At 37.1% G+C, this 16,774-nt stretch overlaps 1 protein-coding gene across 4 annotated transcripts in view; it reads left to right on the forward strand.

The window, feature by feature from the left end:
- Nucleotides 1–16,774, forward strand: part of KHDRBS3 (KH RNA binding domain containing, signal transduction associated 3) — a 102,005-nt gene that overhangs the window by 24,067 nt on the left and 61,164 nt on the right. For all 4 annotated transcript variants that reach the window (XR_012649902.1, XM_075024007.1, XM_075024008.1 and 1 more), the window contains exon 2: nt 4,677–4,795. Coding sequence is in view for 3 of the 4 variants with exons in the window: in XM_075024007.1 (XP_074880108.1) it covers nt 4,677–4,795 (119 nt within the window). In the remaining variant the exon portion in view is untranslated. The remainder of the gene's footprint in view (nt 1–4,676; nt 4,796–16,774) is intronic.

Raw genomic sequence — 16,774 nt, forward strand, 5'->3', positions numbered from 1 at the left:
TGAGAAATACTATTGTTATTGGGACATGCCTCAGTAGTTGTGTAACAAACTTATTTGGTTGACTTGGTCTAAATTTTGATGTTTCTTTCTGTTAGCTATAAACAAATATAATTGAAATTGTCCAAATAAAGCAAAATATATTGCTGCTGTTGCATAATGTTAGTAATTTCCAAAACCACTTCAGAGTATTTCTCTCAGGCATTATTTAGGAGTATTTGTAAAGGATAATAGTATTCTTACATTATTTTCATTTTCAAAATTAATGTGGAAACTTTTTCTAGTGAAATTGCAGTGCAGTTCAGTCGACTCCCTGTTTTCTGAAGCCACGGTCATTTGGATGTCCTAGAATTTGATCCTTGGATTCTTCACTTGTTCTTCCATCTGAAGTAAAAAAAAAAAAAATAGTATGAAATGACTTGGATTTTACAAGGTACCTGATATGACTTATGAATCCAAGGAAGAATAGTAGAATGGTTCTTAAGGATATGCAGACAAATCTACCTGGTTCTGGTTTCTCCTGATCTTGTGTTTTGGAAACATTGTATTATGGACAAATGCAATAAACATTTCTGTTTACTTTGAGTTTGACATTTGATCTTATATTGATTATATTGATTTACTACAGACAAATACAGAGCATCACTTTGTTCTGCATTAAATGCAAGCATTTATATTGGCTTAGCAGAGGGAGCTGGAATCCTAGCTTGTAGTTCTGTCACAGGAAGATTAATTCTACCTAAAGATTAATGTGAAACAATTCTACTTTGTCATTATCTGATGTATCTAGCAACATTATTTGGTGAATTAACTGAGGAGTAATCATTGCTTAGATCTCTCTGCTATGATTAAACATAAAGAAAAAAATCCATGCAGCTATTACTACATCCAGTTAAATTCCTGGACTGTTGCATTAGCTGCATCCTCAGTCTGAGAACATGGGATTTTAATCTCTAGCATTATGGGAGGCTTTAATCACATGTTTATTTACTATTTGTGATCTAGGAAATGTCATTGCTTCGTATAGCTAAGAAGTACAGAATGTAATCTAAGGATTAGGAAAAGGCAAATCTTACTATCCGTTTGACCTTGAAAATCTGATTGGATTTCCTGTGTGATCTGGCACAATTTTTCCCTAATTATCTAAAGCTTGATGTATGTGAATGATAGATATTGAATGAGCTGTGCAGATATGGATAAAATTCTAATGCTTAACTATATTTCATATTCATCTTAGATTTGAGTGCAAAAAAATAACAAGAAAAGCCAGAAAAATCTGAGAAAACATGGTCTCAATGTAAGGTAAACTTTCAGTAATTCATTGGCCTTGACTTTGTTCATTCAAAATGAAAGCCTTATGGTAGCAGTGAATATGCATAAAGGCTTAAGTCAGTTTGATTACCTTTGGACCAAAATAGGAAAAACTTATTTCATTTTGTAGTGCTATTGGCAATGGGCTGTGGCTGTTTATTAGAAGAAAAACAAGTCATTTGACTTTAAATCAAATGGGAAAATTGTGATCCATTTTTCTGAGAGTTGACTGGCAGCCTCTTATGGGTTTCAGTAGCTCCTTCATCAAATGAAAAGTTGATTAAACAGCAAAAGTTAAAGAATAAAGAAATGGTGTTAAAATGGCTAATAAAATTATGTAACTATTTGGGGTAGGAAGACTGATCTTGAGTAACGAACGGATTTCTTTTAATATTTCAGCTACTTCAAGTTGAGTGATTACTAGAGCAAGAAAGGAATATTCTTTCTATGACCTTTTAATTTTTTTCATATTAACTAAATCAAAATACTCTAGGATTATGAATGAATCTAGCATTAATGAAGTTGTTGCAGTCAAGTCCTTCAAATACTGAATTCAAATAACTTATGTAAGCTAAAATATTTAGGTAATACATATAACAGTGTAGTGATCTCTTAAGGAATTATGCAGCTGGCTCATCTGAGGAACGTTACTGAGACTGTTAGAACTCTGCTCTTAACTCTTCAAATACTTTTTAACCTTGACAAGTCTGGGACATCTGAATGTTCCTGAAGCAAAACACTTTAGGTGTAATATTTCTTGGCGGTTTGTAAGAAGGTCCTTAAACCACTGGTCATTCATAAACTTGTGGTTCTAATTTAAAATTCCTTACTACTTCTGGATATACAATTTTTGTTGTATTAAATTTTCAGGTGGGCAGGGTGATTGCAGTGTATGCCATACTGTGCAGTTGTGTACAAAAGTATGACTCAACAGGAGAAAACTGATTTTTAGCTTTACCAGTTCATAAAAATATGGTGGGCTTTTTTAAAGGTATTTTTATTTTGTAAGTTTTTATTACGTCAGGAAAAAGTCTTTCACTCTAACAGTAATTATAGCTACTGAAAACTTCTAAAGATCTTGTATCAATCTAACTACCAGGAGTCTTTGGTGCACTGATCTGTTCCAAAATACTACAGCACAGTGCATTAATTTAATTTTTAATCTTGAATGGAGTTGAACTGTACTCTTCTGATTTTTCTGAACAACTTCTAGTCCTCAGATTTAAAGTCAATACTAAGTGAAGTCATGTTAATTTTGTTGTAACTGCATTTGTTTGTCATAACAAAATGGATATATTTTTATTACAATTTTAATATTTGGTATTTCTTGGTATAAAATGTTGCTAAAGAACAGCATAATTCTGATCAGTTTTGAGCTTTGAGTTTTTATACTTTTAATAGTGTATACCAACAGCAGCATTAAAAATCAGTGTCATGTTTCTGTTTTCCACTTGTAAAACATACAGACCTCTAAGTATCTAGTCTTATTTTCCAAGAGAAAGCAAAGAACTTTATCATAACTGCCCTTGTAATATCAGGAAGCAGGGGTGTTAAAAGTGGTTTATTTGTGTGAGTGCTGTGATAGTACTACACTCGTAGTTTGAATGTGATATTCAGAAACTTTGATTTCTAAAAAGTACCATTCATTTACTTTGAGTGGGAACCTCGTACCCTATAAGATTTCAGTCTTAATTTCATCTGAAAACGAATTTCAATGTAACTTTACAACTGTTTAATTGCCTATAATTCTCTAGTCCATAAAGTGGCATCTACAAAGAACATGTGAGTTCCATTTTTACATGGATTCAGCTGTTAAAACATGTTCCTCAGTAGTTGTTGTTAGCCTGTGGGCTGATGGGTGTGGAGAAGGTTGCTTTGATAGGGCTCCTCCAGAATGTTCACATTACTAGAATCCATATGAATCCAAAACTTCCTAGGAACTTGCCAAGAAGGTTTGAAACTAGAGCTGAGGAAGGCTTTTCTTTCAAGAAGCCTTCGGGTAGTCTGAGGCTAGTTTGGCTTTCTTAGTTCTTCAGTCACTGAACACTAACTTGAATAAATGCAATTGTATTTATTTTCTGTTCTGTGCTAGTGAGGTGAAAACTTGCATGGAACACTGGAGTTTCAGTTATTGGGAAAGATGTTAGCATTTTCAGTTATTGTGGTAAATGGAAATGGACTGGTATTCATTAAACAAAGCTGCTAACGATGCATGGATTTTTTAGTAGTAAGAAATGTGTTCGTTTACTACTTCTGTTTTTCATCTCAAGTAATTTCAAACTAAATTGCCTTTTAAAGTGTACCTAAAGGTTGCATTCTCCATCTATATTTTTGATTGGTTTCTTCGCACTCAAAAGTTCTTGTTACTGTCTCCTGTTGGCATAAGATCACATTCCCACTAAAGAAACTTCAAGGTCTTGATAAATGTCATTAACTTCCACTGGTTAAGTAGAGTAGAAGGGTATTTCTTGTGAAAATCTAATAAGATATTTGAAGATGATTGTGGAGGACAAATGCTAGAAGTCCATAGAAGAACTTTTGTTGCACCTCTGAAATTGATTGGATTTTGGTATCTTCTGTGCTAACATGCTTAACACTGCAACCTGCAGCATGCTTGACCCAATCCAGCAAAGACTTCAAGCAGTGCTTGATTTTTAGTCTCCTTGTATGCTCCTCATGTTTCCCTGCCAATGAAATGAAGTCTGCAATTTTTCATTAGCATACTGGAGAGTCAATATTCGGAGAGAATTATAATCAAGAATCAGTTTTGTATGCATCTCTGGAACAAGTGGAGTCATGCAGCCTGGGTTTGAACTTCTAAATCTCATTCCTAATTATGTCGTCATTGGTATAACACTAATCTCAGATTTTTGGGTCTGATCTGTGTTCCTCAGTTACATTCCTGAAATTTTGAAAGATTGATTTGACATTTGCTCATGAGTGCATTGTAGACAACCACCATTAAAACCGTATGCTTTGTTTATAGTACAGAGGAATAAAACAGTCAAATATTGAACTGTGTTGAAAGCTTTTGAATTTAAAAATGAATAAAAGTAACTAAGAATAGTTTTTACTGCTTGAGCCATATAAAATGTAAATGTATCCTAAATCTTAAGTTAAAAGCATTTAAAATGCTTGCAGTGCGAATTCAAGGTGCTGATATGAACATGAATATTAAAGCCTGGAAAAGTCAAACGTGGTTTACCCCATTGACATATATAATGAATTATATGTATTAGACAATGCCATAAGTATTTTGCCATACAGTATTAGTTTTAAAGTTTGAAATTTATGCTGACTTTGAAGATTCTCAGCTTTTAGATTGTTGTATTAAACTGGGAAAATAACTAACTTTTTTCCTTTAACAGAAATTGAAAAATTCCAAAAAGGAGAAGGAAAGGAAGAAGAAAAGTATATTGATGTAGTCATCAATAAAAATATGAAGTTGGGACAAAAAGTTTTGATTCCAGTAAAACAATTCCCTAAGGTAAGCCCAATTTTCATACTTGATAAATCTAAGTGCTTATAAAAATATTCCACTAGTATCTTAGTTTTTTAACTGTTACATTTAAAACTACTAACAATATTCACCATTGCTGTTCTGCAGCCAGTTCTATAGAAGTTCTAAGGTAAGAATGGTTCTTGTTGGGATAAACATGTAGGAGAGTGGTGCCAGTCACAAAAAATAGTATGTTGAGGACAAATAATAAATGTATCATATTTTCAGGATAGCAGGATCTTCCTCTTCAGAATATCAACAGGAATGAAATAGATTTAAGTTGATTCTGATGCCAGGCTTTGAAACTTATTATATGTAGAAGTGCAGCTTAAAATGCAGCATTAAGGAACTCACTGTGTAAATTTTTTCTTGTCATCTTCTTATGCTTCAGCCATTGTTAGTCTTAAATTAGTTATATCTGCACTACTAAATTATGCAGTCTATTCTGGAGGGGCAGGGAATGTTTTGTTAATATCTTTGACCACCATGAATTCTTAACACTTCTTTACGGCCAAGTGTCCTGCACTAAAATATTGCTACCTGGAAGCATTTATTCAACATTCAATAGGCTGTGGAACTTTATTCTTTTGGTCCCTTTTTAAAGTTTAAGGTTAATCTTACAAAAATCAGATTAGCATTTTTTAATTTGTTTGAAATGGCTTTTTCTTCCTACTAGAACCTTCAAGACTGCTTCTGTTTCTGCTCATGGAGGAAAGGAAATCTTTCACTCCTTCCTCCATTTCTTTAGGAAGACTTTTTCTAAATATTTTTTCTCACACTGTCAGTGTCTTTCTAACAAGACTAGGCTGGATAACTTGCAGGGATTGCTTTACTGCTGCTCAAAGTTTCATGAAATACTGCTTTGGCGAATTCAAGGCTGCATACCGTTTACATGTGGGCACCTCTTTGGAGCTCTGACTTAAGTCATCTTTATGACTGGGAAGAGCTATATACAAACATACTGGAACATGAAGATGGGAAGGTAAAAGGGAAAGCTTACATTGTCAGTGTTTGTAATCAGGATGTTTTTCTTATAGATATGGAGATGTAGATACTTCAGCTCAAGGGGAAGAAAGGCAAAGTGGGTATTAAAAAGGGAAAACAGTGGCTTTTGAAAGATGCTTTTTCTTCTTTACGTAGTGTCAACTTTCTTTAAAGGACTGAACACTGAAATTCTTTTTTAGGATAGTTAGTAGGAAAGCTCTTGCCATCTTTTCAATGGGCAGGTATGCTCTGCTGTTTGCTCAGTAGTTCTGTTCCATGGAGACAGTCTTTGACTGAGGTGGAATAAAGCCTGATATGTGCTATAGAAAGAAACCTGAATTTATATCCAGATAGAGCTTTGATGTAATCTTGTATGTCTGTTTAGACCACCAGGATCCAGGGGGCACAGAGTACAACTGCTGTACATAATAGACATGCCATGAGAGTTCCTGTCTTCCATTAGGGCTTTCTCCACAGAAAGCAGAATACTAGTATCTCTACTCACACAAATCTCCCTTCTGCCAGAGTGAATAAAATCCTAGGTGTTTTCTATTTAAGAATATTTTTACCCCAATATAGGGGGGCTTAATTTTTCTAAGAAATTTCCGTTTTATTACATATAGGTGGATATTTATGTTAAAGCTTACTCATTAAAGATTCTGTATAGTCAAAAGGAACTAAAATTTCTCACTGTATAGGAGTAGCCTGGGAGGTGAGTATGAATTCAGACTTATGACGGGTATTCTTGATCTCTGAAAAATACTCACCCTAAACCACAAGCAGTCACAGCAGTTTAGTATCACTTGTTTACTAGAACTGGGCTTGCGGTTTTATTTCTGAGGTCTAATAAATTTTAATACATTGTATGAAGTGACATAGCTTCAAGATGGCAAACTGAGAGCCTTATCCTGGCATACTCTAGTCTGCAGTGAGTGACATGAGTTTTGAATGCCTGTACGCAGTGTAACAAAGTCTTTTTGCATCCTAATGTTTGCTCTAAAGGCTAATCCTCTTCTTGTTAGGTGTGTTCATAGGACGACTCAGAAATTAGGGAAGATTTGTCAAGTCTTTTGAGGTAGATATGGAATTATTCCAGTCATCTTGGTTTCACTGAGCTGGATTTAGAGTGCATGTGTTGTATATTCAGATTCTGCCAAACGTAAGCAGAAAGTATTATGTGATGCTTATAAAACCTGAAATGATGCTTCATGTAAATGCTTTATGCCTCTATGCTGTTTGCTTCTGTGCATGTGTGCAGTTTCCTAGATCATTTTGCTTACAGGAGGAGTTAGTGCAAATATGTCATCTGTAGAAGGTGCGAAGTCATAGTTCCTCAGGAAAATGGTTAAAAGATCTGGTTCTGATATATGAGCAATTTTCTCCTTTCTACTGATCAGGGTTGGTGACAAATGCTTCAGAAGAATGAAACTTAAGACTTAAATATGAATTAAATCTGTGGAAAGTCTTCTGCATGTGAATATTGAATTTAGAGCAGTTCTCCTAGCAAGCTGGCATCTGTTTCTGTATGCCTGCAGTCCACACTAATGCTGTTAGCTATTGTGCAACATCCTGAACAAAAACATACCTCCAGTCTTTCAGGAGATGTAGTCTTTTTGATGCTAGTGAACTGAGAATCTGCTGTTTGAAGCTGACCAAGTCACTACAATAATTGATAAATCTGTCAAACTAGCATTGGGGTACCAGTTTGGGTTGAATCTGGCAAACTTGCGTATCCAGAAAGTGGTGAGGAAAAGCTAGGTTTGTTTCAACTTTATGAATAGAATAGTGCTTCCCCAAATAAATGATCCTGCTTTTAAACAGGATCAAAAAGGCAAGTTACTAAAGCTATTAAATCTTTAACAGTGTTTAATATCTGAAAATGAAACTGAGTACAAATATAAGTGATTCTGCTAGCAGAAACTATTCCATTGTTTATATTTGCCAGTGATGACTCTGGCAAGTAAAGATGCCTCTGCTCTTTGAGTATAGATAGGATTAATGAAATTTTTTTTGTGATAAATAAGGTCTCTGGACCAAAACAGCCCCACAGTGCACTACCCCCATTCAGACAGCTTACTAGACCTGACAGGGGGTTAACTAAGTTTCCTTTAAGTATTTCATTGCCCTTTCCCTCTTTAAAACTTCTCTCTAACTCTGACTCCTTGAATAAATCATAATAACCTTAACACGGGTCAGGCACTCCTAGCTCTGATCTGATCAGCCTGGCATTGTAATGCCTGCTCACATTACCTGTCCTGTCAGATACATTCTCACGGGTTTATAGCTGGGTCCTGTGCAAATTCAGCCTCATTACCTCTGACAGCCCTGGAAGGTGACAGGTTAACTGCAGCAGAAAGCTATTCAACTGAAGTTCAGAGCAGCTGGGTTTCTCTTGGAAAAGAATCTGGTAGACCTCAGATTCAAAAATAGGTATTTCACTTCTTTGAGCATCTTTGCTCTCCCTGAAAAAACCTTACGAGTTTCTGGTCTTCTGCTTAGTGTGCAAACAGTTGAGTCTTTGTGGTTATGTGCTTAACTTGCCTCCTACCTAACAGCTCTTGGTTGCTTCTGTGGTGCTATAAATTTATATCCTTTTGCTGGGACCTTTTGTCTTGCTCAAACCATGGCAGTGTTAACAGGCCTAATATCTCATGCTAGAGCTAGTTCGCGTAATTTATTTTGTGTCTGGACCTTGACAGAAGGTGACAGAATAACCAAGACAGCCTGAATTTTGTCTGCTTTATGAAATAATCTAAGATAGTTAGTCCCAGGAGTTATGTTCAGTTTCTGCTTGAGGCTGGTTGTGCATTTGAATTAATTTCTTCATTTGTGTTCTCTACAGACTCCTGTACACATTAAAAAAAACCCTGATTTAATATGTCTTGATATGGTGACAGATAGTCTTGTTGGGTAAGAAGAAACCTTGTGGAAACTCCTCTATGGATTGTAGATCCAGTCCAGTCTTTTCAAAATCCAATTGTATACAGTCTTGTTATGAATTTTTCAGGTTGGTCCAGCTCTACAGATTGCTTTGAGAAGTCTGAATTGCTGTGAGATTGTATTGGGTCTGGCTGAGATGGAGTTAATACTCCCCACAGCAGCCCTCATAGCACTGTGCCCTGCATCAGTAGCTAGAAAGGTGTTGATAACACACCAGTGTTTTGGCTACTGCTGAGCAGTGCTGGCACAGCATCAAGGCTGTCTCCCCAACATTTTTGCCCTCCCCTCAATGGCAGGCTGGGGCAGGGCAAGATCTTGGGAGGGGACACAATCAGGACAGCTGACCTAAACTAACCAAACAGATATTCCATACCATATGATGTCAGCTCAGATATAAAAGCTAAGTAAAGGGAGACAGAGGGGGGGGCATTTTGTCTTCCAGAGCAACCACTATGCGTACTGAAGCCCTGCTTCCCGAGAAGCGGCTAGACATCGCCTGCTGATGGGAAGTAGAGAATAACATCATTTGTTTTTTTCTTTGCTTTCGCACGTGCGACCTTTGCTATCACTGTATTAAACTGTCCTTATCTTGACCCACGAGCCTTCTGTTATATTTTCTTCCCCCCCCAGCTGAGGAGGGGGAGTGATAGAGCGGCTTTGGTGGGCACCTGGCATCCAACCAGGGTCAACCCACCACAGTCCTTTTTGGCGCCCAACGTGGGGCACGACAATGGCAGTTTTGCATTAAGCGTTCTATAGCTAGTTATTAAGTGGCAAGCTCCTGTGCAGGTCACCGAGCTTGTTAGCTGCTTGCTTATCTCTAGCTTGCTGAGTTTGGGAACATGTCTGTTCTAAATCAAGTTACCTGTGGGTAGGAGTCCACATAGATGCTGTATGTCTAAACTGCAGTTAGTGGAATGAGATCTTGTCAGCTTAGGCAATGGAGTTCAGGGTGATTTAATGCACCTTGCTATTTGAGCAGCTGAATTCCTCAACTGTTTCTAGGTCAAGTGTGAAATGTGACCCTTAAACCTGTACTTCTGTTGCATTTCATGCTTAAATCTTCAAACTTGTACAGCCTTAAAGACAGAAAGTGAGCTGGCCATGGAAGGTCATAATGTGGTTGTCTTGAAGGGACTCTCTGTATCTATCCTAACACTACTATGAAATGCCAGCATGTGTGAAAGGTGTTTCATAGCTTAGATAGTATAAATGAGGCAGGAGCATGTTATCGCCCTCCCACGCATTTAATGAATATGCATGGTGAAGTAGTATAGTCTCAAACCTGATTTTGCTTTGACAGTTTAGTGAACTCAAGTGTTCTGAATTCAGAGAAGAAAAAGCTTCCATGGATGATAAATGGAATGATGTTGGTTTTTCCATGAGGTGGATCAAAACTATGGGAACAATTATTTCTGTTTTGTGACAGGCTACCATTTTAAAAATTGCTCATAGACCTACACTTAAATACTGGGTAAATCTCAGAAGTCAGTAAGAAATGGTCTGTGGTGTGTTCTCTGAAATGATACTTTAAATATAAATTCTCAAAAGTTACTGACTTATGGAACTGGTATCCATTTAAGCCTTTTAGCTCAACATTTAAAGTGAAAATACCTATTTTAAAATGTAATTGTCAGTACAATATATCTGCAGTTGTTACATAAAGTCATGGAGAGATTAATATTTTAATCACATGACTAGTTAGAAAACAATTTTTCATAATAGCTTAGCTCTAAGGATTTCTTAGAGTAGAAATAAGAAAATGTGGTTGTACAACCATAAGTGACATGGAAGAACAAGCATCGAATATAATACCAGCGATAACTTTTGAGCAACTTTATAGTAACTGACCAAGCTTTCTGTTTTGAATAAATGTTTAAAGACCTATTACTGTGTTGTGTGAAGGAGAGTAGTTTGATGTGCTACAACACAGATGACTGAAGTATTTACCTTTCTGTAGAAACCTTATTTTCTTAAATGAGTAAGAAAAATCTTGACATCTTCCTAGTTTCAGATCACTGAAAGGGAAAGTGCTCTGAATCTAAAATTAACTATTTTTTTTTTTCTAGTCACCCTATCACAGAGGAACCATTGCAGAAAACTAATATGCCAAGAAAGCTGTCTATGGCTTTAATGACAATGGCTTACTTAGAGCTTTACAGGGAAGCATTTGGTCAAGTGTTTATACTTTCACTAAGCATTTTAAGCTGGATGAACCATTCTTAGCAGACTTGGCTTGGTGGGGATAAACAAGGATTACTTTTTCTATTATATCCCTCTTTCTGTAATATATACACTTAAAAATGCTGTAGCATTGGCATTAATTTGTTTTTTGCTGAAATTCATATAGTAGATCAAATGCTTATGAAGAGAATGTCTCACTTGTATGCTCTTTGTATCTGTGTTTTCTCCAGAACTGTTTTCAGGGAATATTTTCATGCAGGGATCTAGTAAGGAAATAAATCTCTAGATAACTGATAAAGTTATACTTTGGTTTGGCAATTCTTAAGAAATGGGTGTTAAGCAGTGATGTCCATAATCTCCATTGTACTGTATCTGCAAAAATGCTTAAAATGAGGATTTATGAATATTTAGAGAAGAAACAATTTTCAAGCAAAAACCTGAATACTGATTTTTTTCTGTTGGGATAGATTTTTTCCTATTAAAAATGTATTTTAAATTGGAGTTTTTTAGTTATACAGCACCTCAAGGTACTCTGTAAAAGGGAAACAAATACATGCTTTCAGTATAGTTAATCAATATTTGTGGGCTAGTAGACACCATGGCCAAGGGATAGAATCCCATATCTGAGGAATTTGAGAAGCTGTTGCACTTCATGGTGTATCTTTACCCACAAACTAAACCGGTTGTGTAGATATAGGAGGATGTGCTTTCAGTGATCACAGGTTTTAGGAAGTAAGAACATGCCTGAAATCTTGCACCCTTTTGCTCAAACTAATGTATACCTGGTGATACTTTGATGTAAGACTACAGAGGGTGCCATTTATCACTCAATGCTGAAGTGTTACTTGGCTTGAACTGTAGCTGAGGTAACAATTTTTCCTGTCTTCTCCAATTGTCGTCTGCTAGGTCTGTTAATCTGAATCTTGATACTGTTTTTGCAAAAATGCCTTAAGTGTTTTGCTGTAATTTTGTTTGAGGTACCATATTTGGCATAATCTTCAGAGCTGGTCTAGAAGCAACTTTGAGTTCTGAACTCTTCTGTTTTATGTACCATCATCCATAATATCCTGATTCTTACCTAAGACATCAGAAACTGTCTTAATGTAGGGACAATCCTTGATTTAACATGGGTGACTCATACAGTGTAGAATAACATTTATGGCTGGCTCTTCAGAGTTCAGTTATCCTGTAGAGCTGTGAATATGGCAATAGATTCCAGAACAGCTTGCACTGGAAAGCAGTGTGACTGCTCTAATATAACGTCAAGGGGAAGCTAGTGAACTTGAAGGCAATTTTGGGTGTTTGCAACAGTTTGGATATAATTGTGCTGTTCTAGGGAGAAGAGTGAGTGAAGAGGGGAGTCTGGCATATCTGATTCTGAGCCAGAGCTAGTGAATGTGACTGATCTGACTTGTATAGAGCTCCTCAGATGATTTTATGTTACTATCCAGTGCCTCTAATTCAGAGATAGTTCATAAGCTTGAGCTCAATACTAGACCTGAATTTTTTTTGTTCTTGTGCTCTTGGACAAATAAACTCTAAATGTGATACATGGGTAGCACCTATGAAACTTGTACATGAGCTATCTTGTGTAAGAGAACTTGGATCTGCCAGGCTTATTTGCTTCTGTTTCGCCAGCAGATAGACTGGGTTTGTTAATTTTGTAATGAAAACTTGTCTTACTGTGTGGAGGCTTTGTACCTTTAGGTCTAACTCCTACTCTTTGATTGCTGGGGATAGAGGTATATAACTAATGATAATAACTTAGTGACTGATACCTTTCCAAGTGTTTCTATATCTCTATGAAATATTCCAAAATAAACCTTTGCTGATCAGATGTTTCCAATTTGATGTAAAAAATAAACCAATAGTTCAAATGAAATCCAGTACCTGTTCAAAGTAAATAATCTATTTTCTACTGAAAGGATTTGTTCAATATCATAAATGGGTTTTATTTATGGAATAATCAACTGAAATGTTCAAAAGCTTTTAGCTTTCTTATGTGGGAGCAAAAAGGCTTTGGGACTGCACTGTAGGCCATTTTTTAGTAACATTCAATGTATGTTGTGTTTTTAAGCTACATCTAGAGGTACTGTGCTTTCAAATCAGCAGAATATTTCAGACTTGCAGCACAGGTTTCTTATGCTTCAGACTTGTCAGATCTAATATTTGGAGCCTTGGTGCACAGAAAAGAATAGTTCAGTGTATCTCAGATACAGTTAATACATTTTCATGTTCATTAAATGTGTTGCTTAGAGCATGTCGTCTGTGCAGCTACTTGTATAGCTACCATAATGTCTAGCTTCAACACTAGAGATTTTTGGTTTTGAGAAGAGGATGAGTTTTGGTGGTATTAAAGTTTTGCAGATCAAGTTTTAGATACATGCAACTTATTAAAGTATTTGGCTTTAATTGAAATAAACAATACAGCTGGAGTAAACAAATGTGCTTTGGAACACCCAAGTCTTCTCTGAGCACTGAAGCCTTTTATTTACTTTGATTATGTACAAAGTGGATTTCACTTTTGTAGCAGGTATGCACTTCCATTTGTTATGATTTGTAGTTTGTATTTTAATTGTCAGGTAGTTGTTTGATCCAGTTAGGAAGTGATATTCAGAGCTATGCATTGCTTAGTTAAGTACATGCTTGCCTACTCCTAAATTGCAGTCAAAAATTGAGTAAAATTTTATCTGAATATTTTAACTAAGATTACTGCTAGAAATTTAGACTGTATCAGACTGCAGGTACTCAACATTCTGAAATTTCAGCATTCTTTACTGTAAATGGAAAATATCTCATTTTAAATGTATGCAGTGTTTATTTTTGTTCCTAATAACTTACAAGGCTATTTTAAAGTAAACATAAGTAATCTTAAGTAATGCTTGAAAAATTGATGTGGTATTCCACTATATGAAAGCTTTCACTTGAGCTTAACTGCAAACACCCTGTTCATAAGTAATGATCCTTTATTTAAGGAAACTGTTGACAAGGAGTTATTGACTTCTGGAAGTTCAGACTTGTTATGAATTGTTTCAATTTGCTTGCTTTCCTTGCAGTTGCACCTCCAGAAACAATAAAATCAGAAGTCCAAGTTGGAAGGGACCTCTAGAGTATATCTGGTCCAACCTTCTGTTGAAATCATGACTGTAAATTGGATTACATGAGGCCCTGTCAGTGGCCCTGAGTCCTAAATATTCTCAGCAAGGGAGATTTCTACTGTTTCTCTGGACAGCCTATTTCTGATGAATGTTTTCCTTGACTGTATCTTAGGACCTATACGAAAAAATGCAATATACCTAATAAAACTTGCCTGAGGATTTCTTGAGATTTGGCCTGATAATTTCAGAAAAGACTAGTTTATACAAGGCCTTAAATTTAATAGCTTCTGTGGACTATAGTCATTCATAAGCAATTTGCTCAATTGTATCTTAGTTCTAACTCAGGGTCTACATTGGGAATTGAACTTGCAAGTACTAAGGGGAATAAAAGCCTACTAAATATGAAAATATAACTTTATTGCTTGCATTTCTTTTTGTCCAAAGCTGAAGTAGGTGAACTGGAGCTGTAGACGGTCTGCATTATAGGGTGACTACAGCTGGGCCTTTTTTCCATCAGCCCTTCCAATGTAGAAACAAAGGATTTTGAGCTGCTACTACCCCATTCTCAAGTGTTTTCAAATTCCTCCAGAGGAATAGGGAGGGAGATCAAAGCAGCCCATCTTGGCCCTTTCGTGACACAGTAGTAGGGGAACAGTCAAAGAACTTACAAACTGTTTCATAAATTTGAGGCTACAAAAAAGTAGTTTAAGCTGGTTGGCTTTCTAGCATCACTGTATTTTACTTGTGCCTAAAACTACATTATTAACGTGATTGTGTCACTTTAGATTCCAACAGTGTGAATATCCTGGTTTTACAAAGTTTCATTGGGGATAGTAAATATTCCTGAACAGTAGTTTGTTGATAAATGATCTCTATTGCAGTGTTACTTTGACAGGAATTGTGGTGGATTGACATTTACTGGCTGCCAGGTGCCCACCAAGCTGCTCTATCACTCCCTGCCCCTCAACAGGATGAGAGGAGAAAGTAAGATGAAAAGCTTGTGGGTTGAGAGAAGGAGAGGGAGATCACCCACCAGTTAGTCATGGGCAAAACATTTTTGACTTGAAGAAGACAAATTTATTGCCAGTTGTAACAGAAGGCTAGTGAGAAATAAAGCAAAACTAAAACTACCTTTCCTACCCCCACCCCTGCCTTCTTTCTGGGTTCGACTTCACTTCTGACTTCTATGTTCTTCCCTCAAGTGGCTCAGGGGATTAGGGAATGGGGGTTGTGGTCAGTTCATAACACTTTGTCTTTGCTTCTCCTTTCTCTTCATGTTCTCCTTCTGCTTCAGCCTGGGGTTCCTCCCTCAGGATACAGTAGTTCACAAACTGCTCCAATGTGGGTCCTTCCCATGGGCTGCAGTTCAAGAACTGCTCCAGTGCGTGTCCCCTGTGGGGTCACAGGTCCTGCCAGAAAATCTGCTCTTGCATGGGCTCTTTTTCACAGGCCAGAGCTCCTGCCAGGAGCCTGCTCCAGCATGGGTTCTCCATGAGCTGCAGCTTCCTTGAGGACACATCCACCTGCTCTGGCGTGGGGTCCTCCCCGGGCTGCAGGTGGAGATCTGCTCCACCATGGACCTCCATGGGCTGCAGGGACAGCCTGCCTCACCAGGGTCTTCTCCAGAGGCTGTAGGGGAATCTCTGCTCCAGTACCTGGAGCACCTCCTCCCCCTTCTCTGCTGACCTTGGTGTCTGCAGGGCTGTTTCTCTCATGTTTTCTCACTTGTCAACTTCATAGTGTTTTTACCCTTAAATATGTTGTCATGTAGGTGCTATGCTGCTGATGGGCTAAGCTTTGGGCAATGGTGGGTCTGTCTTGGAGCTAGCTCTATCCAACATGGGGGCAGCTTCTGGCATCTTCTCATAGAAGTCACCCCTGCAGCCTCCTGCTACCAAAACTTTTCCATATAAATCCAATACAGGAATAAATTATTACTTTCAGGAAGTGTTTACACCATTCCATACCAACTTCCAAGTGTAGCTTATGTGTATTAGCTCTTTTTTGTGATTTCCCCTGTCCTCCCCCCAACTACAATAGTTCTCTGCATAATTAAAGTGAATCCTCAAGTCTTCCTTGTAACTATCCTTCAAATTTTGTATATATAATTTTATATATACATTACAAAATACACTGCAGTGATATAAGAAAGTGGGCTGCTGGATGTATACAGCTTTTCTGCTGGTATATATGACTGGGAATACATGCCCTATGGAGCAGTGCTCATGAGAAGTTTCACACCTCCTGGCTCTAAGTCCAGTTTTGTGTCTTTGAAATGAGAATAGGGAGATTCTCCCTTTTTGTTTTCCTTTGTTATGAATGGATTTTTTGATACCTGTTTTCCTTAGCCTACTTTACCCCTGAAGCACCTTTTGGGCTGTATGTTTTGGTGTTTTCTATGAATGGAAATGGCTGTGTTTTTCTTGTCTGTCTGTATTTTTGTGGCTCACCACTTTCTTCTCCCTAGTTACCTTAATATTGTAATGCCATGGTTATGAACCCCAACTGCCTTTGGTAGACTTCAGTGATCATGGGGTTTGAGTGGCAGTTGAGAAGATCTTATGTGTTGATTCTGGTTTGGCACTGGATTTATATGCTTATGTTCTCTGGATTTAATCCCTTGTTTGTTTCTGTGTTTTAGTGTAGGGTATATTGTATGGGTTACTTCATAAATCTTCAAGGCAAGAATAAGGCAAATGAGATATTATTTTTCTTCAGAGCTGTCATTGGTATTGTATCTGTGCGATTGCTGCCAGCTTTG

Source organism: Buteo buteo, chromosome 3, assembly GCF_964188355.1.
Source record: "Buteo buteo chromosome 3, bButBut1.hap1.1, whole genome shotgun sequence".
NCBI lineage: Eukaryota > Metazoa > Chordata > Aves > Accipitriformes > Accipitridae > Buteo > Buteo buteo.